General features: G+C 44.1%; 2 protein-coding genes across 2 annotated transcripts; one reads left to right on the top strand and one right to left on the bottom strand.

The window, feature by feature from the left end:
* Window positions 1–4,809: 4,809 nt before the first annotated feature.
* LOC127761926 (uncharacterized) lies at window positions 4,810–5,616 on the bottom strand. The gene has a single exon (XM_052286257.1). The coding sequence runs from the start codon at window positions 5,614–5,616 to the stop codon at window positions 4,810–4,812; it is 807 nt and encodes a 268-aa protein (XP_052142217.1).
* Window positions 5,617–15,967: 10,351 nt separating this feature from the next.
* LOC127761136 (basic blue protein-like) lies at window positions 15,968–16,626 on the top strand. Its single transcript, XM_052285366.1, has 2 exons — window positions 15,968–16,139; window positions 16,418–16,626. Exons 1-2 carry the CDS (start codon window positions 15,968–15,970, stop codon window positions 16,624–16,626), a joined length of 381 nt encoding a protein of 126 aa, XP_052141326.1.
* The last annotated feature ends 86 nt before the right edge of the window (window positions 16,627–16,712 follow it).

Here is a 16,712-nt window from a genome sequence, read left to right as displayed (position 1 = left end):
CTTTCCTTTTGCCAACCTCTTTGCCTCACCGGCTACAGGAGCCTGATTCTTAACACGCCACTCCTGCCTCGGTTTTGCTTTCTTCAGCCGATGATTAATTTCTTGCTCGACCTCCTGGAAGCGTTCCCTACTCCTCAATCTTTGAACCCTTCTTTTCTGATTCTTCGTAAAAATACCAGAAGGACACCATTGAGTCTTCCTATTTTCATCGTCTTCTGAATCACCACGTTGGTTTACTGGGCCCAATCTTTGATGAACAGGTACTCTTTGTCTGTTTTGGCCGATTGCCTCCATCGTACAATCGGCTTGAACCCCCTGCAACATCACTGCATCCAGGACAATCCTCGATAGATGGTAGCCTCATACCTTCATTCCAATAGAACCTGAAGAACTCATAGTCCCAATGAGGATCAAAGCCACCATTATCTTCTTCATGATGCCTTTCCTGTTGCTTGTCGTATTTCCTTTGATATTTGTTTATAATTCTAGCCGAACTTACTTGATAACCCCTCATGCGCCCCGTATCAGCTGTTCGGCCAGCTGTGTGTACCATGTTAACGTGAAATGGGTTACCATCGACCCTCATCGGCTTTTTGGAATCATCAAATTTAATCTTGCCTCCCTCAATGGCCACCTGAATCTGTTGTCTAAAAACCTTGCAATCGTTAGTAGAATGAGACCCAGAATTATGCCATTTGCAATATCTCTTTTTGCCTAATTCCTCAGCCGATGGAATCGTATGACCAGCAGGGAATTGAATTTGCTTCTCTCAGAGTAGCAGATCAAAAATCTTGTCAGCTTTAGTAATATCAAAATCATACTTCTCTTCCTTTCCAGAACTCTTTACCCATTGGCACGGTATGACCTTTTTACTCCTCACCCATTCGGCTGCAGCTATTTTAGAGTCATCCTCATCGTCATCCGACCCATATATGTAAGGACAAACATGATTAACCTTCTTAGAGCTTTTCCTAGCCTCCGCAGACCTATGCTCGTGCAAGGTTACCTTTTGTATCAGATGTGACAAGCTATCAAAGTCTTCAGACGAGAATTTCTCCCTAATCGGAGCAATCATACCCTGAAAGGCCAGATCGGCTAACTGAGCGTCAGTTAAACTCAAGCTAAAGCATTTGTTCCTCATCTCCCTGAATCTCTGAATATACTCATGCACAGGTTCATCATGCCGCTGCTTAATCACCGTCAAGTCAGATAACTTCATCTCATGAACCTCACTATAGAAATAGCTGTGGAATTGCTTCTCCAAATCGGCCCAACTATTGATCGACCCACATGGCAAAGAAGAAAACCAAGTAAAAGCCGATTCGGACAAAGATAACCAGAACAACCTAACCCTCAGAGCGTCTACAGCCGATGCTTCACCACACTGAGCTAAAAATTGGCTAATGTGCTCATAAGTTGACACACCATCTTGTCCCAAAAATTTGGAGAAGTCCGGAACTTTGAACCGATTAGGGAGAGGAACTCTCTCAAACCACTCAGGGTAAGGCTGCCGATACAAGCTTCCAGTCTCTTTTGGTTTAAGCCCAAACTGTTCCCTCATTACATCAGCAATCACATCGGCCCACGGTCGTTGCTAAGCTGCTCCCTGTGACTGTTGTTGCATGGGCTCGAACTAACCGTACTGAGACTCAAACTGAGGTTGAGCCAGTCCCCCTAGCTGATATTAGGCTTGCGGGGAAGGAGGCTGATATTGATAATTCAGGTTGCCCCCCTGGTAATTATGAAGGTTCGGCTGAATATTACGTGCCAAATGCTCGGGAACAACTTGAGGCATTACTGTGCCATCCGGCTGTACGTGGTGAACCAAGTGTTCTGGGACGACTTGATTTAAAAATTGTTGTAAAGGCTGTCCACCAGGCGTCACAAACCCGGCCGATGCGCTCATTGAGCCTTGGTACTGAATCGGCTGAATGATGTGTTGTTTTAACGGCGTCTGCTGAATCGGACGCGGAGGCTGTTGCCTTGGTGGCGTTTGCTGAACTGGTTGCACAACTTGTTGCTAGATTGGTTGTACAACCTGCTGAATCGGGAGTGTCTGTTGAATCGGCTGCTGCTGTATTGGATCAGCAGCAGGTTGAGGCGGCAGAAACATGGCAGCAACCTGATCTTGCGTCAGCCGATTCGCAACCTGCCCACTATGTTGTGGCTGCTCTCTCATTAACAACCGAGGGTTCACCAGCTGGCCTGGTGTCAATGCTGACGGAGCAGGTAAGGGAGTCGATGCCGGCGCCGTCGGCTGAGCTGATGGTGCGATTGGGGGAACTGCCTAAATAGATGGCTGGGCATCAGTGATCAAAGGCCGAAAATTTGGAAAAGACACCTCCTTGCAAATAAACTGGACCTGCAGCCTGATGCTCAGCTATTGATCCATCGGCTATTGACTTCATCATGTTTGATAAGGTATTGACTAACACACCAGACTGATTGATCAAAGCATGGTGCACAGCATAGTCGACCCGATCTTGGAAATTATTGAAAAAATCTTGTGCCGCATCACTATTTTGATTAAGATTTCCCCCTTGGAACCCCTGAGCACCATCACCTTGAACTCCATGCACTCCATCGCCTTGAACTCCATGGATCCCTTGAGAGTTTTCACCTTGACTTCCTAGAGAACCGTCGGTAGCACCTTTGTCACTCAGTTGAGCCGAGCCATCTGGAGCCTGTTTCCCGTCTTCACCTTTGGAAGAACTGTTCCCAGGATCATCGGCAACTACCTTTACTTTATACTTCTGAACCAATGTTCCCTTGCGGGTTTGCATGAATGAGTTCAAGTATTGATCCCGGGCTTGCTGCAACATTGCTTCAAAATCCTTCTTCTGCTCAGGTGTGAATTTCTCTGGATCGATGGGCACGACGTTTCCTTCATTGACGTCAGTCAACCCCAACTTCTGGATCTTTTCTTTAACAGTGCTTGGGCTAGACAAGGATGGCGACAGCAGTGGCTTCTCTGCCATGAGGAAGAATTGCTTGCTGACTTCTAATCGGTCCCACCGGGGATGCCAAAAGCGTGTTGACAGAAAACACGTGGCCTGGGAGATCTGCTTAACTCCAGTGCATGTCCAAAGCTCGCCTTCGAATGTATGAGTGTGCCAGTTGATTTGATCCTGTAATCAACAAGAAATAGAGACAAAGAATTCGTGGTTAAATCTATAAATGATAGCCGATCGGCTAGGTGCCGATGACATATCATTTATCTTTGAGCTGATGTCATATATGAATCGATCGGCGGTTATAAATAGACAGTAAGGAACTAAATCTATTCAATCGGCTGTAGATATTAACGATATATAGTTCTTATATTAATATATACTTAAATCAAGTGATTGGGATAGATCACCATGCCGAGACAGTATAAATCACTTAGATCGAAATATATATTAATAACAGGATTATATATGTTTATAGCATAGCCGATCAGATAGATCTAGCATGTATCGGCTAATACTCCGACACTACTCTATATAAAGATATCAAAACAAGTATAATATACCAAATAAAAGCTTAATATACTTAAATGCAATAAGATCTTGACATAAAGGGCGGATTTAACATGTCACTGAAGCATATAGATCGAATATGGTTAAATTAGATAAGATCGGCTGAAACTCCGATACTACCCTAATCGGCAACCAGAGGACAGGCTAGAGATCGATATTCTAAGCACGACTTAATAGATCAAACTCAACTGATGCAGCATTAAGTATGAAAAGAAGAACAATATCAAGACAATCAAGCCGCTGGATGTTTCATAAAGTGGTAGATATCTTATATAATCTAGAACAACGTCGCTATTTGACCTAATCGGCTGCCTTCTATTAGAGATGTTAGCCGATTGTAGGTTAGATGACGATATTGCCAAAGATTATGTAAGATATATGATAACTCGACGAATTATATAGATAAGATTAGAGTGTCATAAAGATGGAAGCACTAATCTCGAGAACACAAGTCATCATAACAAGTTTTACCTCTTGTTGAAGATTGAAACCGATGCAGCTCAACCCGAAAGCAAGAACTCGTCGAAACAAAACTAAAGCAAAAAGGTGGCGATGCGCCGAAATTGTATTTGAACGTGTGTGTTAAAAATTACATAGGGCTCGGGGTTTATTTATACCCGAGAATTACAAGATATGTCCATACCGGACACGACCACTATCTCTAACAAACTCTACCATAAGTCTTTACGGCAGACTTTTACCCAAACATATCTCTAAGTTACATAAAACATCCTAATTAATAGATACAATTGCCTTCTCAGGACTCTATCCATGTGCGGCAATCATCTTGAAGCACCTCAATTCAACCCGATGTCATACACCAAATTATACTGTCGGAATCGGCTGCACCGGCTTACCTAGTCCGACTCAGACCCAGCCGATCCTAATCGTAGCCGATCTGGACTTCAGCCGATTCTTGCTCTGTTCTCGGATCAATCTCCGCCTTCGACTCCACCTCGATCTAATCCCTTTTTTCGATGCTGATATTACTAAATTTGGTCGTTAACAATTTCCCACATTTATATTGATGTTAATAAATCTAGATAGATATATATGTCTAGATTCATTACCATCAATATAAATGTGGGAAATGCTAGAATAACTTACATTGTGAAACGGAGGGAGCACATCTGAAAGAAATAACCATCACAATCCTCCTGTAATTACAATACATGTTTAACTAGTGTTAACCAATTGATAGCCATCGTAATTAAAATTTCAGGGTATCAGGGTGTATTTTTCGCCATTTTCAAAGAACACAGCCTATACATGAAATTTAGCAAAAGGGTCAGGTATCCTTGGCGTTGGCGCTCATGCTTGCATCGGAGGGTCCATCGACATCAGCGACGGTGGTGCCAGGTGCCCCTGCAGGGGCTCTAAGCTCCCATGCTTCGTTTGCGTTGTACTCCTCCTCGTTAGCAGCAGGGCCAGACGCCTCTTCGGGGGCCCTTGCCTTCCAAGGTTCGGTCGCGTCGCCGAGGATGGCGCCTTCCTCCTCACCATTGGCAGCCATGACACCAGGCGCCCCTGCAGGGGCTCTAAGCTCCCATGCTTCATTTGCATTGTACTCCTCCTCATCGGTGGTAGGGCCAGAAGCCTCCAATGGCTCGGTCGTGTCGCCGGGGATCGCCCCTTGCTCCTCACCATTGGCGGCCACGACACCAGGTGCCCCTGTGGGGGCTCTAAGCTCCCATGCTTCATTTGCGTTGTACTCCTCCTCATCTGTGGTGGGGCCAGACGCCTCCGAAGGTTCAGTTTTGTCGCCGAGGGTCATGCCTTCCTCACCGTTGGTGGTCGCGGCACCAGGCGCCCCTGTGGGGGCTCTAAGCTCCCATGCTTCATTTGCGTTGTACTCCTCCTCATCGGTGGCAGGGCCAGACGCCTCCTCGGGGGCAATTGCCTCCCAAGGTTCAGGCGCATCGCCAAGGATCACGCCTTTCTCCTCACCGTTGGCGGCCTCGACGGTGGGGCCAGCTGTAGGCACCTCTGCAGTAGCTCTGTGCGGGGAACTTAAGGCATACGCAGAATGAGGCACCACCGTGATGGTGGCGAGGGGCAGGATCAGCACCACGACGACGGTAAGGGCGCAAGCCATTGCTACGGTGGTGCGCGCTCTCTCTCTCTCCTACCATGTAGCATGCGGTGGTTCGTACCTTCTTCTCCGAGCAAGGCGTGACGCATGCGTATGTGTAGAGCTAGCACATGATACAAAAATGGCCCGCGTCTAGCGGGACATTGCCGCTATTTTTGGACATTTCTGAGTGGTACACATTAACTAATTAATTTTGATGTGACTAGGCCCCTGCACACATCCGATTTTAGGTAAATTGTTGGACATTGTTCAATCACTTATCAAGAGTTATTTTAGATAGTTTATAACTTGGTGAAAAATGTTTCCACTAGATGCAATATTCAGAAAAACATATTGAAACTCCAAGGAACCAATATGTGAAATAAATAAAAAAAACAGCTACAACACAGAAAAAAAATGTTTCTGAGCACATTCAAGACAGTGAAGAGCGCGACACACTCCTTCAGTGAGGTAGTCTGCATCATGTGCAAGGGCGAAATCCGGACAAACAAAGTGAAATACTCGATACAACAAAGTGTAACAAAAATGTCAGACACCAACATCCACCTTCTTCCTTTTCTTTGGTGTCTGTATTTGTCTTCGTCCTCCACTCCACTGTCCAGATCTGTTCCAAATCTAGTCGTTATTCAGCATATTTTAATCTAGAAATATATCATAATAAACATGAATTGAGTGATAGAAAGTGATATATAAGCAGTGCTAAACGTGAACATGTTGACAAACATAATACAACATCTAGTAACATGTTTAACACTAGAGTGAGTAGAACATACCCAGGAGATGATCTAGATCCAAAAGCAGTGGTGTTGGTGTTGATGTTGTTACTAGATGCTATTATCCCTGTTAGCATGTTCATGTTTAGCAATGTTTATGGATCACTATTGATAGCTCAGAGTGTAGAAGAACTAGAGAGACACCAAGCAACACACCGCACGTACCGCAGGAAATAAAAATTTGAAGCACATGAATTTAGTAGAAAAAACTTTTTTTAATAAAAGATGATCGATGCAGTCTTCAACTACAACCCAATGATGCACAACATACGTGGTGCAGGTGGACCAAGCTAGGTTCGACGGCTGCACGGTCAGTGCCGGCAACACGACGTACGCCTCCGGCAATAACAAGATCACTCTCGCCGCCGGTCTTCTTCATCTGCAACTTCCCCGGGCAATGCACGAATGGCATGAAGATCACCATGGCCACCCAATAGATTATGTTTGTTGATCGATTGATCGATGCATCGGAAAATAATTTGCTCCTGTTTGGTTTTTAATTAGTTTCGAGATGAAAACTAAAATTTATAACGGTAGAGCACTTGAATTGCTTTCCTCACGCACAAAATGTTTCAGTTGCATCGTCCCATTTATCGATAATAATTTCACATCCACAATTGGTGCATTTGATTGGTTCTGATGATTGTATCTAGAGATGGAAATTGGACTCTGTTCTCCATTTTCCTATGGTAATTCTTTCTTCTATTAGGAGATGGGGATGGTTTGAATTGGTTTCCCACATGAAATCAAGAGGAGGAAACACGTCCACTTTCGTGGGGGCGGGGATGATCCTCTATCTCCTTTCCCATTTGAGACCTGTATAAGGATCCTTGTTTAATTGTTTTTTGCTCTTGTCGTGTTTATGTTACTTATGATAGTTGGTTTACAATAATGTTGTGTTTTTATCATGTGAATTAGTGGATATGTTCATATATATATTGATACGAAGTATGAATATATGTGTTGCACTATTTATATAATTTAATATGTATCATATCTTACTATAAAGTTATCCCCCACTAACTCCTTAAGCTTAACATGCAAAGATGCCACATCATCATCCACTAACAAGATATCACATCATCATCCACTAATTAACAAGATGACACATCATCATCCACTAACAATCATCACATTTAAACATCATGCAAACATGCTATATCTTTATAGTTTTTATAATTTAAGAGCTTTTCAAATACAAACATGTTAAATTATCATCCAACATAATTCACATAATGTTTCAATGTATATCTTTATTATGTTTTATGATATCCTATATACTTATATAGTTCATCCTCACTTAGTTAGTGATTAAATAATTAATCTATGGTCCGAATTATCTTTCTCCTTTTTTCCTCTAATTAAGTCATATCACATCAATTGTTTTTAGCCTTTAGATGATTAATCTACGGTCCAAATTATCTCCCTACTTTTCTTCCTTCATAAAATCATATCACCTTACTTTTTACGTTTGAATCACCATTCTACATACTATTTAAATTTAAATTATCATAAACCACATTAATTTGCTTAATCTGATGTTATCTAGCTATCTTACATGTTATTTTTTTATTGTTATCATACTAAATTCTCGCAGCAATGCGCGGGGTTTCACCTAGTATGTTATATTTTAAGTGGAGATGAGGATCCTGCACGGTTTAATTCCCCAGGGATGGCGATTGTTTTTTTGCCTTGTGAGGACGAGTATGCATTTCCCGACAGGGAATTTCCCGTTAATATCTTTAATTATATATGTACTAGTTGCTGACCCGTGCACCCATATGAGCAACATGTTTCAATAATATACCCTTTTTAATGTAGGTATATCATAATTCAATTTTCTCTAGTATATTTCTTCAAACAAGCATGTTAGCTTTGTTCAACTAGTTTTTGGATCAACTAGACATCATTCCATATACTCTCTCCATTTCAGATTATAAGTCTTTTTTACTTTGGTCAAAGTCAATCTGCTTTAAATTTGACCAAGTTGATAGAAAAAAATAGTAACATTTTCAACCCAACACAAATATATTATGAAAATATATTCAATTATAGATTTAATGAAACTAAATATTACTATATTTGTCTATAAACTTAGTTAAAGCTAAAATAGTTTGACTTTAACTATAGTCAAAACGACTTATAATGTGAAATAAAGGGAGTAGTGTGTATGATGGTTTTATTATTATTACCATGTTTGATCATATTGCGAATAGCATATGGAATATGAACACTGGAATACCAAAATAATTTCCATTGCAGATAAATAAAATTTCATTTACTTAAATCATGTCCATCACTGCTACGGGAACTCAAGATGATGTTATGTCATGTGTTTAAACACCATATATAAGATGTTTTGCATTTTCTCAAAGTAATTGCTTGTCAAGATCCACTCATTAACACCAATAACATCTTCACCTAATTGGTTTTGTTAGGCTGAATAGATCGTGGACATTACCAATTACCAATAGTATATAGACCACTTTTACTTCAAAATGATAAACAATACTGTTCTAAAATTGTATTAAACTATAATACTGCAATATTATGGTTTAAAATTAAAGGTATAGATGCCCTCAACACTATGCAAAGTTTTGAAGACCATTCATTGTTTAATGAGAAAATTTTTTTGCATACCCCTAAAATTTCATGATATCCCTTGTATGCCATGAGATTCCGCCATTCTATTTTTTTATAAGTGAAAATTTCTATCTAGTTAGAAAGTATGGTCATTTTAGGAAAAAAAAAAACTTAACAGTCGGTTGAGGGTCAACTATTGGAATAAGTGGGTAAGATATATACCAATATATAAACTCAGGTAAAAAAAAAGGTGTTTTACAATGCTCTCTGTTTGTAGTAGAATTAATCTGAACCGTTTACTTTTTTTAATCCAATACATCATATCGATTTGTACTGCCACATCAACTACTACATCAACTACTAGAGGTGTAATATTATTTTTCCCATTAGTACATAGTAGAACCCGTAATCTAACAGTTAGTATCACTTCTAATATAATAATACTGATACTAGTATACTACTTCACGAAGGTGTAAAAAAGATGGAAAACTCTTGTTTAATTTGCGACCTGTAGGTTGCATCTGATAGCTGATAACCATTACAATCCTCCTGTAATTACAATACATGATTAATTAGTGATAACCAATTGATGGGATCACCTATATATTTGTTGACAAATTTTCTCCTAAAAATTTGACAGATGTAACTATAGTACAATCGTAGTGTAATTACACGGTAACTTGTATGTAATTACACTGTAACTTGTATGTAAGTTTCATGTAATTTTGAATCGTTAGATCTATTACAAGATTTATTCTGGTGAGTAAGAAAAAAAAATCACAGCACACACATGTGAGAGGATTTGTTCCCACGACTTTCATTTTACTGAAATAACATGTTACGGGGAGATTTTTAAAAGTTGGATACAAGTTACGTTATAGTTACAGTGTAATTACATGCAAGTTACAGTGTAATTACACTACGATTGTACTGTAATTACATCTGTCAAATTTTTGGGAGAAAATTTGTCGACAAATATATAGCAAAATTAATACGTAAAAGTTAGCAAAATATTCAGGCCCCTCAGCGTTGACGGTTGTGCTTGCATCGGAGGGACGGAGGGTCCATCAGCAACAGCAGAGTCAGGCGCCCCTGCGAGGGCCATTGCCTCCCAAGGTTCGTCGCGGCACCGAGGATCACGCCTTCTTTCTCACCGTCGGCGGTGGCAACGGTGGGGCCAGCAGGCACCTCCGCGGCAACTCTGTGCGGAGAACTTAAGACATGCGTGGAACGGAGTGCCACCATGATGGCGGTGACCAGCATGATCAGCACCACGGCAACAGTGAGGGCGCAAGCCAGGGCACTCTCTCTCTCTCCCCCCTACGGTCCTACCACGTTGGAAGCGGTGGCTCGCACACCTTCTTCTCCGAGCATGCATATGTGTAAAGCTAGCACAGTATGTGTAAATGGCATGTGGCCAGCGGGGTTCTGCCGCTATTTTTAGACATTTCTGAGCGGGAAATTGTTTGACACACGTTAAATAATTTTGATATGAGTACGCCCTGATTTTAGGTAAATTGTTGTTCACTGTTCAATCACTTAACAAGAGGGTGTTTTTTTTATATATATAGTTTGTAACTCGGTGAAAAATATTTCCACCAGATGCAACACTAAGAAATACGGATTGCAACACAAAAAAACCAATATGTGAAACAATAAATTAAACAGCCATAACATCAAGAAAAAACTTGTTACCACGCACATTCGAGACGGTGAAAGGCACAACACACTCCTTCAACGAGGCAGTTGATGCCGTACAAATCATGTGCAAGTGCAACCTCCAGTCAAACTGAGTGAAACACTCAAAAACAATAAAGTGTAACAAAAACATCAAACGCCAGCACCGTCCAGTTTTTCCCTCTAATTTGGTAACTGAATCTGCTTTCTTCCTCTTATTTAGAGGAGGAAGAGCGAAAGAGCACCATCATTTATTGTTCAGGAGTGTCCGGATCCGCCAAGAGCACCATCATTTCTTCCAACCATGCCTCCCCCTCTTCTTCCACCGACCCGGTGCCGGCACTAGCGAAGCCAAGTCTATGGTGGTCACCAACACCGGTGGAGGTGCATATATTGGCGTGCAGTGTGTGCGTTAGTGCACGGCATGTCCGGGCATTCGGAAAAGCACGTACACAATGTGCATGTTGATGGCCGTGGTGGGTAGATCTGAGGACTTCCATATGGAGGCCTCTACGCTGGTGCTATGGCTCATGAGCCATATCCTTCTAATGATGTTGGGCGGCGACTCAGAGCGTAAAAGAGTTAGAGGGACGTGAGAAAGCAAGTATAGAATGGAGACAACACTGGGGAATAAAAAATTGGAGGCCGACTGGATACAGAGTGCGAGCGATGTCGATGTGTCTCGTTCGCTCATATGCTCAACTCCAATTATTATTTTATCTACCCTATAGTTCAACAAATACTTTCACTCATCACTCATCACTCATTCTTTCATTCCTCACTCAACGGTCCAGATTGTCTCTCTGAAATCTCAACGATTGAGATCGCTCCCACCTCCCACCTCCCTCGATTGCGCGCTCCTCTCTGCCCCCTCTCTATCGCTCTCACGCGCTGCAGCCCCTCCCCAACCACGACCTGCGCCCTAATCTCTCCTCTCACGCAGCACCACCGCCGTCGCCACCGCCTTCGACTGTCGCCGCTCCGCCGTTGTCGCATCCATCGTCTCTCCGCCACCGATCCCCGCGCCACCGCCGTCGCCGCCGCCCTCGACTACCGCCACTCCGCCGTCGTCGCATCCATCGTCTCGCCGCCACCGATTCACGTCGCCGCCGATGCCTTCCTCGCCTGGTCGCTGCCGAGACCTTCCGTGCAGATCTGCTCCTCGTCACCACCGATCCCCGCTGCTGGCTTGCCTCAACCGATCCCCATCGCCACCGTCACGCCACCGGCTCGCCCTCTCCAGCGTCTCCCCGTAGTTCAGTCTCGCACCGCCGCCACTCGCATCTCCTCACCCCCGCGATTCCCAACCCTAACCGCCGTCACTGCCACCGCCAGCCCCCGTCGACCGTCGCACCGCGCCGCGCAGCACTGTCTCGCCCTTCCACCACGCCCCCGGACTCCAACGTCGCCGCTCCAGCCCCGATCCACGCCGCCGCAGCCGCATCACCGCCTGTTTCCGCCATGGGGGCGTGATTCCGCGCGACGGCTGGAGGAGGCGAGGTCGGGCCTGCCCTCCATCGATGGCGGACTCCGTGTGACGGCTGGAGGAGGCGAGGTCGGGCCTGACCTCCAGCCCCGATCCACGCCGCCGCAGCCGCATCACCGTTAGTTTCCGCCATAGGGGCGTGATTCCGTGCGACGGCTGGAGGAGGCGATGTCGGGCCTGCCCTCCATCGATGGCAGACTCCGCGTGACGGCTAGTGGAGGCGAGGTCAGGCCTGCCCTCCATCGACGCTCCACGCCGCCGCAGCCTGCAGCCCCGTCGGCGTCGTCGCTGCGTCGCTCCATCACTGTCCCGACCTCGAAGGCGAACCGGCTTCGAGTCCCTCGCGCCGCCACTGATCCAGGGCTCCTCAACCCTGCAAGCCGTCGATCCTGCCTGCGAACAAGGTAAGAGTGCTTCTCGATCCCGTTCCTGTACATGAGGAGGCATACGGGGCAGGGTATCGTTTATTCATAGAGATGCATAGTGGCTTTAGAAATCCCCTTTGTTGACTCCCCATTGTTCATTATTAAACATTGTTCACTGTGCATGGATATCTGTGATGCAAAACTCTAATCCAAAGCCTGTTTTGCATTTCAACTAAATTTCACATGTTAATCTCATTCGTGTGGTAGGATTTTTTTTTTTTTTGGGTTTCATTGCTGTTATTGGATGAGATACTTCACATCTTGTTAACATTTATCGTCAATCTTTCACTGTAAAATTGTGGGGAAGAAATGTGTCACACCCAAAAATTGCTAAATTATAAATCGTTGTGAAAAAGGAATTTTTAGAAATTACTTAATGATTAAAGTAAGTGTGTGAATAAAATCTATGAAAATTTTAAACATTAAATTGAGATAGATAAAATTTTATTAAATATTTTTAATGTCCAAGTATTTTCTGGATTTTTCCCAGAATTATTTGAGAATTGGAAGTATTTTTAATAAATAAAAGATCATTTCAGTGATTATTTAAAATAAAAAGTTAATTAAAATTCATCCTCTTTGTCTGGGCCGAATTCAGCCCACTCCTCTCCTCTCTCTCTTCCTTAGCCCGCAGCAGCCCACTCTTCCTCTCTTAGCCGAAGTCCAGTTTTCATACCTCTAGCAATCAGGCCTAGTAAAGAAAAGGAAGCCCGAAAAGAAGTCTGTTTTGCTTCTCTCTGCTACAGTATCGCCCCTAACCTCCAGCCGGTCGGTCTCCTCACGGCCGTGCCCGTGTACAGCGCCACCTCCCCACCAAATTCGTCCTCTCCGTTGCTCCTCTTTCCAAATTATTTATGGGAACGGATTCCACTCGATCTACTCTACCTTATCCCTAAGAAACCCCTTTGAATACCGTTGTATATTGCGTGAATTCGACGCGGTTTCGAGCTCCGTTTTTCTGGCGAACCCTAACTAATCCATCGCCGATTCTTCCCGTATCCGAGTCGATCTCCTCCTCCTTTGGCTATAAATAGCAGCCCCTCGGCCTCCTCTTCCGTTTCCTCCTTTTTCCCGATTTTTTTCCCTAGCCCTAGAGCCGCCGCCACGCTCACCTTCTCTCTCCACCGCCACCAATTCTAGCCACCGTCTTCCGCTTCTCTGGTCGTCGCCGACTTGCGCCGCCACTTCCATCGGCTTCGCAAGGGTGTGAGCTACCCCGGCCACCCGTTCTTTTGCGCCGAACCCCGCCGGAAGTCGCCGTCACCGTGAAGGCCGAGCCGTCGCCATGTTTTGATCTCCGGCGAAGCTTTGCCGCTTCTCCCGTGGTGGCCGAACCTCGCCGTTTCCTCCGGTGGCATCGCAGCGCCAAGCCGAAGGCCGTCCACCTCTTCTCCTCCGCCGGTGTTCGCCGTAAAGCCGCCATCACAGTCGTCCCGATCTCGCCGCCGCTCGAAGCTCGTCGCCGGCTGCCGTTCATCGTCGCTCGTCGTCGTGTAAGGGTGGGTAAGGACTGTCTTGTTCTCCTCTTCACTTTAGTGCTCTCGCTTTCCACCGTTGTGTCATCGTTTGTCGTTGCCGGCCATCTCCCGTTGCCGTTTCTCGTCGCCGTCGCCATTGGTGAGTTCGTCGTCGCGTCTTCTCTCTCCCGGAGCTGTCCCCTTATTGTCGGAGCGTCGCCGTTCAGTCCTCGTTGCTATCCAGAGCCATCCGCCGGTGATGATGTTATCGCTGACATCCGCATCATCTCAAGCCATTGTAAAATCAATATAAATTCTGTCATCTCTTTTCAATGACATATTATTCCTTTTTAATATATGTCATCTACCAAGTATGATCTAATCTATTTCCGGAGGATGTTTTAATTTTTGTCTCAGCTATAAATCATTTGTAAATTGTTTAATCAATTTGGAATAGTCTTTTCTTTAATAGGTTTAATTGGAATTGAATCTTGTAAAATTCATAACTAATTCGTACGAACTTGGAATGAGGTCGTTCAAGTTTCATAATTCATGTCAATTGAAGCTCTACCTATTTATGAACTTTAATTGCACTGTTCATTTGGTTTTTATTAGTGTTTTTTCTCGTTTTGCGTTATAGGTTTAGTTTTCCGTTGTTTTGAAGGATCGTTGGAGAAGTTCCTGAAGACGAATTGAAGACGCTTGTTCGCAAGGCAAGTCACACAGATCCCAAACAACCCTTTGAGCATGTTGAACCCGTTTAAAGCTAATGTTTTATTTCAACTTATGCATTATTTTAGAATGTCATCGGGTGGTGAGCCTTTCCCATTTAATTATGGCCGAAGATGACTTTATTTTCCTATGGGTTATAATTTGACTAGCATGGACCTTATATATTGAATTGGTTTAGCTAGATGTTATTTATAGTTGCTTAGCTGTGCTTAGAAACATTAGCTCATTAATGAGATAAATTATGCTTCACTATTACTTATGGTTATATTTAATGGTAGCTCACGATGGGCAATCGTGTTATGATAATTAATTGATAATTAAAATATAATTAATGGTCGGTTGTGAGCACATGGTTTTGAAGGTCGTGCTCATGACAATTAAGGACCGGTTTGCGAGCTACTATTGTGAAATATTAACCGTGCCAACCACAAGCCAGCGTGGGCAACGGCTTTACCTTTTGTATAGCATAGTTCATTACGGGGTGCCAGACTGAGAAGCGGCGAGAAGTCCGTGGGGGTCGCTGGGGAGTCCATGCCTCTGGTTTTTGAGGGGGTGATTATGATCCAGGAATGGTGCACTGTGGTGAGTTGTGTTGTGCGAAGGGTATTGTCACGATTCCCCTTTGCAGTGTCGTGGTGGTACTTCGGGGCATGGCAACATGTGTGGAATCGTGTCTTGTGGGGTACAGTGGTACATCTCTGGCCAGAGTAAAACTATTTGAATAGCCGTGCCCGCGGTTATGGGCAGGTCTAACAATGTTTTTCGTGATTAGTCCCACGCTACTCATTAATGATAATAATGTGATAATTAATTTGACTCCTGGTTTGAAATGGATAATTCCTGGTTTTGAGGTTTGATCTGTACGACCGGGGTTGGTTGTTCAGGTTTAGTTGGGCCTGTGCAGCATGGGTGTGTTGTTCAGTGTTGATTAATATTGATGATTAATTACTCTACTGTTTTACTACTCTTAAATCTTTGCTAAATGCTGCTTTCGCAAATGAACCCTATATTATGCCATCTTTTGGTATCCTTGTGCACTTGCATACTTGTTAGAAAAGGCTAGCTATAAAAACAGAGCCTTCCCCTATAGACACAAAACGATACTAGAAATTAGAAAAGGAAAGCAGCCAAGTCGATCATCACATCACCTGATCGTTCTTGTGAGCTCGGGTGACAACGTTAATTAATTCGTAAGAAACTGCGGCACCGGCAGTAGCATCAATGGCACGGGGAAGCGCCGCCGCGCCGGGGCTGCTGCTGGCGCTTTGCTGCGCGGCTGCCGCCATCGCCGTCGTCCACGGCGAGGATTGGGCCGTCGGCGACAACAAGGGATGGTCCTTCGGCGTCGCCGGCTGGGAGAACGGCAAGCGAATCCAGCCCGGCGACAAGCTTGGTGAGATCGATGCTCGATCGAGCAACATAATTTATACTTTCTCCCTTTTGTATTTTGTATTACAAGTTTGCTTTCACTTTTAAGAGAAGTCGAACATTTTTAACTTTGATTATGTTTATAGAAATATAATATTTTTTAAATATTATCAAGATATATTTAATAAAACTAATTTAGCGTTGTAGTTGGACAAACCTAAATTTGTCTTAAAAAACAAAAACGACTTAATCCAATTTGATCATGAGTTTGATATATAAATACATATGGATGTGGATACGCAGTGTTCAAGTATGACGCGAAGATTCACAACGTGGTGGAGGTGGACCGGGCCGGGTACGGCGGGTGCACGGTGACCGGGCCGTCCAAGCTGTACAACTCCGGCGACGACCGGATCAAGCTCGCCGGCGGCGAGGCCTTCTTCATCTGCAGCATCCGGGACCACTGCACCGCGGGCATGAAGGTCAAGGTCGCGGTCACGGCCAACGCGTAGGTCGTACCTAGCTAGACTTGCATGATGATAGTCTCGTCTAGATTAAGCAGAATCTATTCCGACCCTCATTGATTATACTCTAATAA

The sequence above is a fragment of the Oryza glaberrima genome, chromosome 2, assembly GCF_000147395.1.
Source record: "Oryza glaberrima chromosome 2, OglaRS2, whole genome shotgun sequence".
Taxonomy (NCBI): Eukaryota; Viridiplantae; Streptophyta; class Magnoliopsida; order Poales; family Poaceae; genus Oryza; species Oryza glaberrima.
This window is presented reverse-complemented; position numbering and strand designations above follow the sequence as displayed.